Genomic DNA, 17323 nt, shown 5'->3' on the forward strand with positions numbered 1-17323 from the left:
CTGTGGGAAATCAAAGCTTATATAAAGCTCAACAAAGTGCATTTGCTTTGTGAATTGTGAAGTTGTATATATTAATATGTGTTTTGGTAGTACACAAGGAACAGATAACACATTTGCTTCATTTATTATTTATTTTATTAATGATATATAAGATTACAAAGTCTGTATAAATAGCATTAGATTAAAAAAGTGATCCAGATGTGGTGTCGTGTCACTGAAACTCCCCTCTGTTTCTCCCACTCTGTCCGCAGGGGATGAAGTTGACCACTATGGGGAATCTAGTGCTGGCACTCCTGACACTCCCAGTTCTTATTTCACATCTCGACTTGGCCTTCGGAGCAGAGAAGGTCCCCATCCTGAACATTGCTGTGATCCTGGGGAGAACGCGCTACATCTCGGAGAGAGACATACGAGCTCTGTGGAGCAAGGATGACCCCATCGACGTGAACATGGTGACGCTGCTGGTGAATGAGACTGACCCCAAGAGCATCATCACCCATGTGTGCGATCTCATGTCTGGGACTAGGATCCACGGAGTGGTGTTTGGGGATGGCACTGACCAGGAAGCCATTGCCCAGATTTTGGATTTTATTTCATCCCAGACATTCATACCCATCTTGGGTATCCATGGAGGGTCTTCCATGATCATGGCAGATAAGGTGAGCACGCGGCACTCTACACAAAGATAAACCGTGACTTTTCTCAGGTGAAGGTAGGTATTAAATAGGTTGAAGGCAGAGCAATGGCATCACACTCTGACTCTATACAGTTGTCTTTTGAAAGCCTTTGAAACCAAAAGCGACAGGTATTTAATGATGACAGATATTTAAACTGGCTCGGTTTTTATTGCAGAGAAACCCCATTTAAGAAAAAAACACCAAATAACTGTACAATAATTGCCTTTTCTCTTTGGTAAAGCCACAGTGTATGTTTGAGTCCTGATTGTGTGAATTGCAACTGAAAGGCCACTTTGTTCACTACAGCACTTCGTAATTATCCAGAATCAGGTGGTTCCTTCTCAACTATGTTGAAAATAAAGTTCCTTGAGCCAAGAAGCAGTTGCTTCTCATATGCCGTTTGTTTCATTTTCTTTTCATGAAAGATTGAAGCAAGAATGTTTCCATTCATCCTTAAAATGAATCATATACTGTCAACCTAAGGTACTAATGTTGCCTACATTTTGGATTTACATTACTGAACCTTTTGTCATGGCCAGTAGTTTGTGTTCCTTATTGATATTTTTATTTCATTGTGTTACACAACTGAAACATTAGCTTTGTCGATTACATAACATGCAGGAATTATAATAGTTGCCTAGGCAACAAAAGTGTCTGACCAGCCCCCTTTTCCATGATGCTTATTTATAGCTTTTCAAGGTAAAACTTAAGCTTTACTATCTTTCAGCAAGGACAGTTTGAACTTGTTTCTTTTTAGGTCAGAATGGTAGTACCCAGAATGCTTTAAGTGTGCATGAGGCTGAGTTAAATGGCATGCATTATATTTATGATGAACGTGTATCCTTTTCATTTCAAGGAAACACATCAGAATGACAAAACAAACCTGGTTCTGAGCAACTGTGGGTAGTGTAATTTGACTTCTCTCCTTTTTTGCTGGGGTGCTTTCTCATACTTCTCTCATACTTTCTCTTAAAATAGTTTTTTTTGGTGTTATTTTGGAGGAACTTTTGATGTTGAATGCCCTCATAAGAACACACTGAGTATGTGCTTAATTGCTTAATATGTTTCCTTTTGAGAGAACATGCCCCTATTAAACAGTTTAACACAATACAAACAAATGAAAAAACTGTGAAAAATGCTTTAAATGGCAAATAGTACAGCAATGTATACTGAGTACATTGTTACAGATGTGTTATCATAAATAATACAACAATTATGAAATATGTGAAATTATTTAATGGTAAAACAAGTCCTTATTTCACAGTCTGTTTTTGGATATTCTATTTGAACATGTCTCTAATGGACTTATTTCTGGCGCACAGTGGCTTACTTTAATGACAGAAAGGAGCAATGCAAATGCTGACATCAAGCACTATTGTGCAGACATTGAATGTCAGAATTCCCTATTCTCCAAAATAGCTCTGCACATCCGCAGATTTAAGTATACTGTTATGCAGATTCTTTGTCAGTGATGAGTGGGAACAAGGAACAGCACCGCAACTCAATTCTAATTCAGCTATTAACCGGAACCTTACAAGCCATCTTTTAATCAGGCCTGTTTGTGGCACAGTAGGCTTTGGCAATAGACTGCATTTCCCCCCCTCCTTCAGCTGCTGACTTTGGAAACTGCAAATCCTGCGCATGTATACTCAACCAGATTATGTTCTCTCTCATTTAATTTGCCAACTTTCTTTGTTTATGACTTGGTTTCTACTGTAATCTTCATCGCCCTGTCAAATCCGCTTGTCAACAAACTACTCGTAGGTAGGTTCACAGCAAACAAATTCAAGTATGCAAACAAGCAAATCTAATTCCTTTTCCTGACAGCCCTTCTAACAGAGAGAAAAATGTAGGGGTTAATATGATCCTGCAGGGTCTGTTGTAATATCCCTTTGCCACGTTTAAGAGCAGTTGAAAATATTAAGTATTAAGAGATTATTTGAGCTGTCCAAATGTTGATGTACTGTATATATGGCACAAACTGAAGAGACTTGTTGCTACCACAATTTATAATCAAGGTCGTGCTGTCAGTAGGCTCCTTACCAATGCTGTAGTCGATTTATTTTTTATGATTAAACTCAAAAGTCATAAAAACCACAAAAAAGCGGTTGCGGATGAACATTTGTAAAATGTTGGTATCTGCATCAAAAGATACAGATCTGGTACACACAAACATCTCGGTGGTGATGGGAGACAATTTCTATCTCACTATGTCAATAGGTGATCTGCAAACTTAAATATATAAAAATGCTTGGTCAATATACAAATGCATTCTTTCTATAATTTGCAAGTTATAGGAGTGGGGACCTCCTATAAGAGTTAAGGTACCCCCTATACAACAAAAGTTTGTTCCGTGGGTCATATCTTATTATATTAATCTATAGTTAATCAATGAACCTACCTGCTTCTATTATTTTTAGTCACTGTGTGATATAAAAACACAATCTATGTATCCATCTAAATCAGCTATTAGCTGTTAAATGAGTGTCTCCCTGCCTTGTGAAGTGACACAGTCACACTACAGATAAGGTCCTCTGCTGGAGACTTGTGAGCAGAAACGTTATCAAACAACAAGAAACCTCAAAGCAGAGCTGGAACATTCTATATTAGACTTCAGAGGGTGACCTTATTTTTATCCCATTTTTTCTTATCCTTGCTCCTTTTTCCACTTCTAGCTCCACCCATTAGGAGAGGCTAGAAAAAGGGCCTAGGGAAAGAAGTGAAGACGGGGAAATCGAGAAAATGTGAATTAGGCAAATGGAATGTCCTTGCTCCTTCAAACATCAGTTCAAAGCCACGTCAGTTACAGAAATAATACTTCCGCAAAAGATGCTCTCATGTCTCTCAAAGGCAAGATTATGAGTTCCTAACTAACACTTCTAGCTCCTAGATGGAACATTTAACAGGTTGGAATATCCTTAAAGATGGTAGACCTCAATCAATTTCCAGGTCAGGGGCAAGGAAAATAAAAAAAAGAGAGAGAAAGATATATCAACATTTCAGATTAGCTTTGACAAATATGACATCTTGTGCTTTAGCACAACACATTCTATTTGTTTGAAAAGATTAAACTAACATTTGGTGAAAACTGTTTTGAAGATGGGGGTGGGGAGACAATATATACATTAGTCCTAATGCTTTGCTACAACTAAGCCCACACTTGCCTCACTTCAAATATTATCTGTCTGCTTTCCCTCAACATTACCTGATTTATTTCTCATCTTGACAAGGAGTGCTGAGTATATTTTAGTCTTCAAGCCATTCAGGTAGGATATAGCTTACCCATACTGTATATTGCCTTGCATTTATCAACATTATTGATCTTGAGAACTTCTCAATTTGCAGTTTAATTAACTTATCAGAAAATCTTACCTTCTCCCTAAAAATCTTTGCCCAGAGTTATTATGATGATGATTTTAAATGAGCTTTACACTGACAGATGTCCTCCCACGATGGATCTTTTGTTGTAGAAAAGTGACGCTCGGTTGGCTATTTAAATTCTGTAGTAAAAATAGGACCCTCAATTTCTAAAGAACCCGTACCTATATAATTGCTGATGGCAGTTGATTTCTAGTGCATGTAATGTGTCAATTTTATGAAGTGCATGGATGAATCTTAATTTCAGCCTTTTTGATTTGATTGTTCTTTGTCCACAGATGCTAACATGGATATAAACCTAGTTTAAAGGGACAGTGTCATTAATGGATTTGTTTTCCTGAGCCACACTGTCATATGTCCCTGCTACACTCCCGTATTCCTCCATTTTGTTTACCATCTCATTTGGCTCCGACTGTGAGCATCAAAAAACTGTTGCCACTGCATGCCTCTGTAACTTTGTCTGGTTATTACAGACCGTACAGTACAGTATACAAGCAATGCAGTCATTCACTTAAAATACTGATATTATCAATACAGTAAGTTAATTGCTGGGGGTTATAGTGTAGTTCACAACAGCTTTTGATCACGTCAAACATTTGATAACGTTTCTTTATGAATAAGAATACATTGGAAGCATGAACCTACACCACCAGGCTAATATTCAAAGAATGGCATGAGTGTGATAACTCCTATCCACCTGTCAGTGTGTCAGGTCATAATGCTGATTTATTTTTGCTTTGTGTTTGTTTTATGGATTTAGCAGCAGAGAATATACAGATCATTTCTTCCGGTTCATACTCTCAATGTCCCAAAACAAAATAAAAATGACTACATGGGGACTTTAAAATATGAACAAACGGATGATTCAAATTGGAACAGCACTACAGATCTTTTTCCATCCCCTCAGGACAAATAAGGCAGACAGCATTGCTTGATTTAACATGATGTTATTTGCCTTTATCTCTTGCATTGTTCGGGTTTAAATGGACTTTTTAACGACCTTGATTAGTTTCCAAAGCAATAATGAGCATAATGTGATGCAAGAAACCAAGAATGAAAGGCAGTGATTCGGCGGATGGTTTCATTTATAAGTCGGAAAGAATCCAGTGTTTTTGATAGCTCTCTGGCACAGGTAAATCAGGTTCAGTCGTAGAATATGAGCATAAAATTTTATCACATATTTCATCCAAGTGAAACAAGATATTCCTTTAAAGATGCCCAGAAAAATTTGCATATAATCTGTAGTTGATCTGAAGATGAATCAATTATGCTGATAATTGATAACGTCTAGCACTCGACTTGAAATCAAGAACAGTGTCTTTGAGAGCACATTTACTGTATTTTCTGAAATTATATTTTTTCAATTTAGTCGTTTAGCAGATGCTGTCAGCTAAAGACACTTATGAAAGTGAATTTAAAATAGTAAGCAAACACTACTATAGCTAGAGATAGGCCATCCATTATCTTAATTCCATCCATTATCTTTACCCGGGTATCCTGAACAGGGTCGCAGGGGGGCTGGAGCCTATCCCAGCATACATTGGGAAAAAGGCAGGAATACACCCTGCACAGGTCGCAGGTCCATCACAGGGCACACACACCATTCACTCGTACACTCATCCCCACGGGCAATTTAGACTCATCAGCCTAACCTGCATGTCTTTGGACTGTGGGAGGAAACTGGAGGACCCGGAGGAAACCCACGCGAACATGCAAACTCCACACAGAGAGGCCCCACTGCACCATCCGTGCTGCCCCTAGGCAAAATTACAATTACAAATTACAGTTTACTGTATGTGCCACCATCAATGTGCATGCCTCAATACCTGTGAGATGAAAGTGGCTAAGATTTAGTTTTTTGTTTTGATTTAATAGAAAAATTGTAAGACCAGCAGTGGTAACTCATCCCTCAGCTTAATATGAATTGCCAAATAGTCCATGTATTTTGTTATATTTTAATGGCATTGGAAGTGGGTACACAAATTTACAGCAATTATATGCATGTCATTTGGAAGAGGAAAGCAGCATCACCTGAACAGCAAAGAAAAGCCTACAATGCACTTTACCAGCAGTAGTTCATTAACTGGCCATCCACTATAGCTACTGTACAGTATATAAACTTACATGGTGTATATGGTGTACTCAGTGGGACTACAACAAAAACATTACACTTCAGGGCTCTATTCATTAATACTTCTGTCACATTACATACCATTACATACCATTCTTACCACGGAACAGTAAAGTAACGGTCACACACTGTGTGAGCTGCATCATGTCATTTCAATTCCTGCATATTCATTACAATAAATGTACTTGCAACTCTCTGTAGCACCTGTGAAATCGGTATGTTTTTTATTTTAGTGCCTCATTGTCTCTCCAGTCCATGCATGCTCGGTAAGTGTCATACGAGCAGGAGACCCTGTGAGCCTCATTTTCAGTAGGAAGAGACTAATTGGCTTTAGCTTTAAATCTCATTGACAGGCTCTTAAAAAAACTTTTAGTCAATTATAATTCAGTGCAGGGTAGGCCTGCAGAGATTTATTTATTTAGTTCCTTTTAAAAGAACCTGACCATATTTCAGTTTTTGTTGATGAATCTGTCTCAGTGCATTTTCGTAGCTATTTCATATTTTCTTTGAATGATTGGAATGATGACACACTGCAAGAAATTCTGCTGATAAAGAGTATTATTTGTAACAATCCACAGAAAAGGGGAAATATTTATCTTCCCACTTGCCACTGTAAAAATGAAAAATGTAGAATACTGTTATTGAAATTCCTTTTTTCCCAGTTTTCTGTTGAGAACCACTTGTCTCAAGTGGAAAAGGCTGACATGAATTACATGTCTATTCCATTCCATTCCACACGTCTAACATGCTCTGTAGCTTATTACAGTATTCTCTCAGTTATATTATGTACAGTATAAAGACCTTGTGGATCATGAAAAAGTTAATTGCTCACAAAAGCAGGATGTAATTAGAAAAGAAATCCATGCCATGTCTCTGGGTGGTACTCAAGACAACATTTAGTTTTGAAGATGGTGCAGTGCTCAACAAAATTCTTTACATGTGAGCTAAAATGATTACACTGAACATCAGATCACATGATAACTGTCACTTAAATCAATGTCGATAAAGTTCAAATGTTTTTGTGAAAGAATACGTTCAGAGAATATCAAGAATTGGCTGTTAAATATAAACATTCCATATTTGTCCACCACAAAATGATGTTACAAAAAGAAGAAAAAAGCTTTATTTCCATTGTTCTGTTCAGCTCTTTCCTAACTGCTTTCATCCCTGTAAGTGGTGAATTAACTCTGATTGCACGAGCAGGGTCTTTGAGAAGAATGAACTTGAGTGGTACTTCTCCACTGGGCCAGCATACAGCATGCTTAGTGTTGAGAGTAAAATGGGTAGGGAGGCGCTCACTGCCCAGATAGAAGCTGTCAAGGCTACCTATAATAGTGAGAAAACTAATAAAATATTTTTTAAGAAAAATTATAGTAAGGGTGGCCTGGGGCAGTGGGTGTTGAGGGAACAGGAGAGGATGTGTAGAAGTAATAGTCTGAAATGTCTGGTGAAATACATTTTCGGAACTTGAGGCTGTTATGAATAGTGGGGGCTATGACTTGGAATTACAGAGACATGGCTTCTAAAAGAGCATTGGGATGAATATAATATAGGGGGGTACAAATTAATTAGGAAGGATAGATCCAGTCATTAGTAAGTAAGAGATGCAGGGGTGTAGCTCTCTATGTAAAAAAAATCTTAATGTGCAGGAAGCTCCAGAAATTGACCAACTGATGCCTAGAAAGGATATTTGGATTAAGCTATAGGGAAACACAAGAAGAGCCTTAACATAGGAGGCTGTTTGTTACTGAACGCCAGCTTCAGACTGTCGTGTTAATACAATGCTCTTTGGAAATATAAGATTACTAATATGGGTGACTTCAATTACCCTGCTATTAATTGGGAATCAGTGACATTGGGTGGCCTATAGCATAGTGGTTAAGGTACATGACTGGGACCCGTAAGGTCGGTGGTTCAAATCCCGGTGTAGCCACGATAAGATCCGCACAGCCGTTGGGCCCTTAACCCTGCATTGCTCCAGGGGAGGATTGTCTCCTTAGTCTAATCAACTGTAGGTCGCTCTAGATAAGAGCGTCTGCCAAATGCCATTAATGTAACATGACAAGGAAAAAGTGGAGAATTTTGTGTAATAAATGACAATTTTTTTGCCACAGTATGCCAGTCAGCCTACAAGCAGGTTGATGGATCTGGTAATGTAATGATCCTGACAAAATTTGCAGCATAGAGGTAATGGAGCCACTTTGGACAAGTAATCATTCAACATGATTTATTTTGGCAAATTGAGGACCTCCTCTAATGCAGAATGTTTCATTTTAGGCACGGAAACTTTAACAAGATGATAACAGATTTAAGTCATAGAGACTTGGTGCAACGTATTGCTTGCAAGACTGTGAATGAAAAGTGGGACAGGTTCAAAAGGGTTGTTCTTGACGCCAAATGTACATTTATTCCAAAGGTATGGAAAAGTACATTAAAAAAGCAGTCTCCTCAGTGGATGAAGAAAACTAGATGGGAGTGTATGTAAAAATGACAGTACTGAGAGTAATAAGGCTGAATATTGTAATATGCCTGCTAAGGTTAAAAAAGTAATAATGGTAGCTAAAAGAAAGGCAAATTGCCCAAGATGCTAAAAGTACTCCTAAATTTTTTATTCAATACTGCAGTAGGAAATGTTAAAAAGGAGGTTATGTGCATTAAGAATAAAGATGGAGCATTGCTTTATAAGAATAAGGGTATTGCTGATGCCTTAATTAGTAGCATTGATGAGAGTTTTACCAGAGAGGAGGTTACTAATTGGCCAGAAGGCATGGTCTGTACTCAGAGTGTCTGAGCAGATATTAACATAGTACATAGGCAAATACTAAATAAATTATATAAACTAAAGACAAATAAGGCATATACCCATATATCCATATACCAAGACCATTGACGAGTATTTTTAGATTGTTAGAAACTGGAGAAATGCCTAATGACAAGATAATATAATACCAATATATTAAAAACGATCCAGGAAACTACAATCATATCAGTTTAACTTGCATCACATGTAAAATACTGGAATCTATCATTGTCAGAGACAAGTTAGAATTTTTTAAAAATAACAACATCCTAATGAATGGCCAGCATGGAAGGTCATGCCTGACAAACCTTTTGCCATTCTTTGAGGAAGCTACCGAGTGTTTTAATTGTTGCAGGGCTTACAATGTTAGATTTCCAAAAAGCTTCTTGTTATCAAACTTTGAAACTTGTTATCAAAATGAAGACGGTCAGAATTACACAAGATATTTCAGAGTAGGTTTGGAACCGGTAACGGGATAGAACACAAAGAGTGCTAGGAGGGAACTTACCTGAGCATGGTGAAGTCCCCCAGGGATCATGTTGCGACCGTTGCTCTTCCTCATTTACATAAATTACCTTTACAGAGACATTGAAAGTACATTAGATACATTCGCAGGTCATACAAAACCGTGAGGTTAAACTAACAGTTTGGAATCTACTTAAGTAATCCAAGAAGTTTTAAACAGAATCCAGAAGTCGGCAGAAATCTGGCAAATAAAGTTCAAGACAACTAAATGTGGGAAATAAAAACACATGGCAGGATTACTTTACGGCTTGTACAAAATTAGAATGTGCTTAATTTAGAATTAGCTCATCAAAACCTTTCAGGTTATAGTCATAAGTGAGCTACATGAGAGTAGCTTACTTGAGTTCTGTTAGCAGAAGAAGGAGGCATTCTGTAAATGGAAATGATCAAAGGATAAATTCAGCACAAACATTAGGAAGTATTTTTTCACTCAGAGAGTGGTCACTATGCGGAGTAGCTTGTCAGGTCGTGGAGTAGAAGAAGAAACAAGACCAGGCTTGATATAGTGTTAAATACAAACTAATTATACCTTTTACATTATTATTATTATTGGCATTTGGCAGATGCTCTTATCCAGAGCGACGTACAACAAAGTGCATACCCATAACCAGGGATAAGTTCGCTGAAAGACCCTAGAGGGAAGTACAATTTCAACTGCTACCTGTACAACAAAGATAAGGACGAGGGCCTTTTTTTTTTTTTTTTTTTTTGAGAACAAAGAAACAAAGAAACAGAGCAAAAGTGACCAAAGTTAACTATCCAAACACTGCTTACCTAGCCAACTAAAAATACCGATACACAAAGCAAGTCACAGAGACAACAATTAAGGTTCACAGGGAGGTAGGGAGGGATGGGGAGAGGTGCTGCTTGAAGAGGTGTGTCTTCAGTTTGCGCTTGAAGGTGGGGAAAGATTCTACAGTTCTGACCTCAACGAGGAGTTCGTTCCACCACCGTGGAGCCAGAACAGACAGTAGTCGTGAGCGTGAGGTGGAGGTTCGGAGAGGGGGAGGTGCCAAGCGGCCTGTGGAGGCTGAACGAAGAGGTCTGGCAGGGGTGTAGGGTCTGATGATTTTTTGTAGATAAGCTGGGGAAGACCCTTTAACTGCTTGGAAGGCTAGCACCAATGTTTTGAATTTGATGCGAGCCATGACAGGCAGCCAGTGGAGGGAAGTAAGCAGGGGGGTGACGTGTTAGTATTTGGGAAGGTTGAAGACCAGACAAGCTGCTGCATTCTGGATGAGTTGGAGGGGCCTGATGGCGGACGCTGGGAGGCTAGCCAAGAGGGAATTGCAGTAGTCCAGGTGGGACAGAACCATAGCTTGGACCAGGAGCTGGGTCGAGTAGGGGGTGAGAAAGGGGCGGATTCTCCGTATGTTGTATAGGAAGAACCTGCAAGACCGGGTCACCGCCGGGACAGTCTGCTGTCCATCACCACGCCGAGGTTCCTTGCACTGGGTGACGGCGTGAGTGTGGTATCCCCGAGGGAAATGGAGAGATCCAGATGGGGAGAGGTTTTAGCAGGGATGAATATCATTTCAGTCTTGCCTGGGTTGAGCTTTAGATGGTGGTTGTCCATCCAGCTCTGGATGTCCCTCAGGCAAGCAGAGATACGGGCTGAAACCTGCGTATCAGACGGCGGGAACAAGACGAAGAGTTGGGTATCGTCCGCGTAGCAGTGGTAGGATAGCCCATGTGCAGTGATCACAGGGCCAAGGGAGCGAGTGTAAAGAGAAAAAAGAAGCGGGCCTAGGACTGAGCCCTGGGGAACTCCTGTGGCGAGGGGCCAAGGTGTCGATACCGAACCAGCCCAGGCAACCTGGAAGGAGCGACCAGAGAGGTAGGACTCAATCCAGTCCAGGGCTGTGCCACAGATGCCCGTTGCTGACAGGGCAGACAGGAGGATGGAGTGATACACAGTGTCGAAGGCAGCAGAGAGATCTAGAAGAATGAGGACAGAGGAGAGGGAGACTGCTTGTGCGGCATGGAGTGACTCACTGACAGAGAGGAGCGCAGTCTTTGTCGAGTGGCCCGATCTGAAGCCAGACTGATGGGGGTCTAGCAGGTTGTTGTTAGAAAAGAAAGAAGAAAGTTGAGTAGAAGCGGCTCGTTCTATAGTTTTAGAAAGGAAACGAAGAAGAGATACCGGGCGGTAGTTCTGGATGATGGAGGGATAAACGCCTATTTAAATGGCCTACAATTGCTCACAAGCAATATCAAATCAAAGCTAATCTACTGATAAATTCCACAGCTATTTAAGCTATTTAAGACAAATGTTCAATCACTCTACAGGTATGCAACCAGTAGAAGTGATTAACAGGTAATAGACAAACAAACTGGCTCAAGCCCTAACCCTTGCTGTTCAAATGAGCAATTTAAAAATCAACGTTACCGCGTCTAGAGGAAAGTCCGCAGCGACACTAAACACCTGGTCAGAATGATGCACCTTGATGGTGTTATGTTATATTCAGTATCAAAGCAATTACAGATCAAACTAGCATTTTATTATACTAGCTTGTTTAATATAGTTTATATTAGGGGTGAGAGAGTACGGCATTATCTGTATCTGGATCTGTTCAACCAACTAAATTATCTGTATCTGTACCCATACCCATGTATCTGTAACCCATTTAAACAGTCCAAACATTTTGTGAGAGAACTTCAGAACCGTACTACATTGCAATTTGCAGTGAAGTAGATTGTATAACCAGGACTTCCACCTTTACATAGAATCATCTGTCACTTCTGTCATCCAATTGGGGACTTTGTCACTAGCAGTAGAGTGGTCTCTGAAGCATATGGTCACACTAGTGTTACAGCACTAGATTGGTCCCAGAAGTCTACAGGTCTCAACAGAGGGATTAGAACACAAGATTAGAATGTATATTTATGAATGACGTAACAATTAAACCTTGTTCTTTCTAACACCCTCGCCAGACCAGTGTCAGCCTGCATAGTGTAAAAAAAAAAAAAACGCCTGAACACTGAAGTCAATAATCGTAATGGGTACGCATCCGATGACTTGGATCACCCCTAGTTTATATATACACTGTATCGGGGTGAAATTGTGGTGCTTAAAGGCAAACTATGAAGGATTTCTTCCTTGCTTCAATCCTGTATTTACAATAAAAAAACCCTCACCAGCCCCATTCTCAATCCTGCCTACACCCAAAAGATGTTGTTAGCTCTGTAACACATTATTGGAGAATACTGCAATCACATCTCTGTAAAAAACACAAAAAAATACAGCGAATTCATACCAGTCAAGCAGTTGCAAGTATGCCAAAAACGTCAACTGACATTACGATTGCAAAAACGACCACTTCGCTGTCATGTGCAGCTACGGGGTCGCTAGCTTTAGGTTTGTGGGGATGGAACAGACCTACATTAGCCACTGTTAGCACAGCACCCATGTGTTTCTGTCTGCTCTAGCCTGCTGCATGGCACAATTTAGTAACATAAGCAGGCTTACTCACAAACACATGAAATCATTGTCCTTTTTTTGCAACTTTACATAGTCTGGCTTTGTGTCTATTGCAACAAATGCCTGTACCACCACATAGCTAACGTAGCTGGCTACATTGGTGGCCACCTTTCCCATTCAGTAGCTCACAGTAGTAGCCTAGACAACCTCCAGGCAGCTAACCCCCATGGCAACAAAAGTAGCATAAACAAAACCTCACACATTTACCAAATATATGAATTTAGTGAAAAAGTGACTACCATGGATATTGGTCTGTAGTAGTCAAACTGCATTCGTAATCGGCAAAATACATGACGTATATGGAATAGTAGAACATTAAGACTCCTATTACCTCGCTAGCTAAGCATAGCTAGCTCACATGAGCAGTGAGAAGTGGATTGGGATCTTTCCTCCAGTCTTATATTGTTATTAAAATATGAGACACAAAGCAAAATCTCAGGCCACAATGGCCAGCCAGCTAACATTACCAAACAATACTGAGTTAGCCACCAAGACAACCCTTACTTTCACTATCTCAGCCGCAGCTGTACAGCAAATCCATCCAAGTTTCCTCTTGCACATCTCCTCCTTCTATTGACCATGTGCTTTTCAGATACGGTACACAGTCACACTCAGAAAGGTCCCCAGCAAAGGAATTTAATCTGCATTCAGTTTTCAGTTTTCTAACTGCCCTACTAGAGTCATGTAGGTAGACAATGCATGTCATTGACAAATCAGAGATTTGAAACTGTAAAGAAAGTCATAGAGGCTGACAATATTGGAAATAATTGAAACTGAGATTACAATTTTCCAAGGACAGTAAAAAAAATGTTTTGAGAACAGAGAGCACATTCAGTAGCATTACTTTAGGTCTGAGAATACCCAAGAGGGAAAGAGCAGCTGACCTGTGCCATTTCAGCCTCATGAGCTACGTTTCATGACTCAGGGCATGCGCAAAAGCAAGAGCAGCTGGGGAGGAGGTGTGTCAGGGGTGAGCCATGTCACTGTGAGAGTGAAGAGCTCCAGTGACAAGTAGCAGGTTTGGCAGAGAGGAAACCACCATATTTTTGAAGTTAAATGACCGGCATGTTAGAAGTCGTCCGTGTTACAAGACAGTTTTTACTCCTTGAATTCTATAGCAGTGACCCTCAAAATAGACTTTACATTTTGGTAAACAAATTGTATTCTTTCCAAAGGAAGAATACACAAACTCAGTCCCAGTACCACAAACCACATGTCTCACTTTGATACTGATACAGCCACTGATATTTTTTTATGTCTAGTATTAGAGTATTGAAGGCTTAGGCCTTGGCATGATTGGTTTCAATAGTTATTCAGTCATTGAATAGAATTTTTATTGAATTCAAAATATTATTGTGTGGATTCACTTTACCAGTGTAAGATCATAATTTCCTAATAGATCCATATGATTTTAATGTTTGTTGATTTGCATTTTGAGTTTCATATTCATATTGAGTCATATTTATGTCTATTTATACAGTATTCAGGAACATTATGCAAGGTACAGTATGACTCAAAGTATTACTCAAGGTATCACTTGTATTGTCTAAAAAAACTGTAATGAAGTATGTAGGAAATCGTGCTATTGATGAACCATGAATGGTAACTATGCCAATAATGAACAAAGAAGATCTCTCATTCTATGGTTTTTGGATCCATTTTCATTTCAGCTATAATTTCTACATGAAAGCTGCTGCTGTGGCAGCCTTTATTTTGCTTGTCTTCTGTGGTGTCTGTGTCCCCTTTCTTATAGTCACTCATCTAAAGTGTAAACTAGTTCTTGTTCTAGTTCTTTTATGAGGATCTTTTTTAATCTACGGACACTTTGTAAAAATAGGTCTAAAGGTAGGGAAGATAAATGAGAAAACATCTGCTATTTTCAGGGTCAGCTTTGACAAACGAGGGAGTGGAGCTAGGAAGCTGGGGCGGGCTTCACAGTTAGGTCAGTGCTCTCAAGGGGCTAAAGGAAAGTTATTGTTGTTGCTGTCCTCTCTAAAACTGAACATACCAGTCTAAAATAGGGACATTTCACACAGATGGGGAAAAAAAGTTACTGAGACCCAAAAAACTATTTCCAAAGTAAAAAGCCACGGAACAAAGTCCTGCATTCCATAAATCGTGAACAATTCCAAGCGTCACATATTTTGCTGAGTAGATTATTTATCAGTTTTTATTCTGTGCCTGTTTTGGTGTTTCTTAGACACCTGTTTTACAAATTGACATTCACTCCTTGGTGTAAAATCAAATGGAACAAAACTGAGGACATTGATGTCCGGGTAATAAGGGCTCCTCGGTAGACCTCATGAGGCCAGTGTAGTTCATTTAGCCTGATGCTGCTGTTGAGGCTTGGGGACATTATGGAAGGTGGAATCACTTTGTGGAGAAATGGTGGGGGGTTGGGGAGGGTTGTTTGCAGGGCAGAATTGCTGCATTGCATGATCTGAGTAAATAAAATCTATGAGAACTGAAGTGAGAATATATTAAATCATATAATTGACAATGTTAAACAGAGGGTCACCCCCTCATACATTTCTGTAATCAACTGCATTTTTGAGGTAATGCGGTGAGTGGGATTAACTGAGCTACATTGTTGTAATTTCCATTAATCTTTGACGTTGTATTGCTTCTGCTGAGTTTGTTGATTGTAAGTCATTTAAAAACCCACCAATATATGCAGCAGTCCCCCATCTGCATAATCGTATTTTAGAGGAAAATACAAAACATGTTGACAATGTCTTTATCTCAATAATTCTAATAATAAAATGCTGGAGCAGAAATGGTTTGCATAATACTATGACATAAAGGTGGATCTGGTTGTTCAGTTGGCCATGAGCTTCCATCCATCTATACCTGAGCTGTGTTAACTCTGAGTTGTCCATAGCTATTCTTTGCTGAAGTCTGCTGCCTTTGTACTTCCCTTCAAGCAAATTAATAACTTCCTTGGGGACCCCAACTAACTTTCTAACAGGGACTAAAGCCATTCTATTCTCACATCCGGACTTTAATTTGGAAATTTTGACTGATGATACAGAATATTGGACCTTAGTGATCATACTATGAAGTCATCAAAATGGAGATTGCTGTAAAATATCAGTGTCTCGGTTAAAATTACATAGCATTTTTTTCATTTGCACACTGTAAGTACTATACGATGCTTCTCTTTATCTTCTTTATGATGTTCTGTTTTGATCAAATAACGAGGTAACATGAGACTGCGAAAAAGCGTAATAATTTTTTCAATCTATTCATTGCAGTGCATTTGAATAAGAACTAATATATAAGCAAGCTGACAGCTGAAATGGGAATGTTTGGACCCAACGTGTGATACTGAATTGGCATGTAATTAGGGTAGTTATCATGGGCGCATCTAGGGAAAGACCGGTGTTCTGCCGTTTCCATTCTTCCAGCATCTAGCAGTAGTAATTCATTAATTCCCATTCATTACCCCCGACAAACTTAATAATTATCCTGGAATTGCCATCTCTAAATGGCCGGTGCTCGCCTCGACTAAACAGAGATTTGAAGGAATTCTTCGAATGACTGTTTCCTCTTTTCTTTGTACTTCCAACAAGTAAGCATAACATGCTGGACTGTCTTCGGCCTGCCACATTCACACAATCCATCGGGGTGCTTTCCAACTGTTTCTAGGCAACTGCCAAGCCCACAGCAGCCAAACTGCAGATGGTTCAGTTTGACCGCATCCCTTCTGTCACCTCCTCTAAATGTGCTTTCCCTTTCTACTGACTGTCGGATAGAATGGCAAAGCCTCCCTCTTTTCTCTTTGTTCCGTTCCACTTGCCACTCCTTATCAAGCCTCTCCTTGATCTCACTCTACCATTCAGAAGTAACTAATAAAACCTTAATGTCTATACTTTCTTTCTGAAGTGCCATTTTTGCTATTTGGCCTACTGTTTCATTTCCCTCAATCCCTGAATGCTCCAGGGGCCACACAAGATCAGGCCTAGTCTGCTGCTTGTCATTTAAAAAATAATGGCTGATGATTTGCTTATTTTTCGTGTTGGAATCCTAGTTACTCAAAAAACAGCAAAATAAGAGACACAGTGGTTGGTAGGAGAGTGGGCGTCTCATAGTTTTCAATAGTAACTAAGATGGAAGCAAGACTGTTTGAAAACATGCAGAAATAATGAGAAAACAAATAATGAGCAAACACACACTCACAAAAGTTTATTTCAATTTGTCCAGAAAAGGAGTAACTTAGAGAGGGCATACATCAGCAGTTGCAAGGAAAACGTTCATCAGTCTATAGAAAACCTTTCTTCAGTCTAAGGAATGTAGTTGAGTAAAGAATGTAGTATGTAGTTAAATGAAAG

General features: G+C 39.5%; 1 protein-coding gene across 1 annotated transcript in view; it reads left to right on the plus strand.

Annotated features, from left to right (window-relative positions):
• Positions 1–254: 254 nt before the first annotated feature.
• LOC133119730 (glutamate receptor ionotropic, NMDA 2A-like) overlaps positions 255–17323 on the plus strand; it is a 126614-nt gene continuing 109545 nt past the window's right edge. The window contains exon 1 of the mRNA XM_061230097.1: positions 255–659. Coding sequence (XP_061086081.1) covers positions 255–659 — 405 coding nt within the window. The remainder of the gene's footprint in view (positions 660–17323) is intronic.

The sequence above is a fragment of the Conger conger genome, chromosome 2, assembly GCF_963514075.1.
Source record: "Conger conger chromosome 2, fConCon1.1, whole genome shotgun sequence".
NCBI lineage: Eukaryota > Metazoa > Chordata > Actinopteri > Anguilliformes > Congridae > Conger > Conger conger.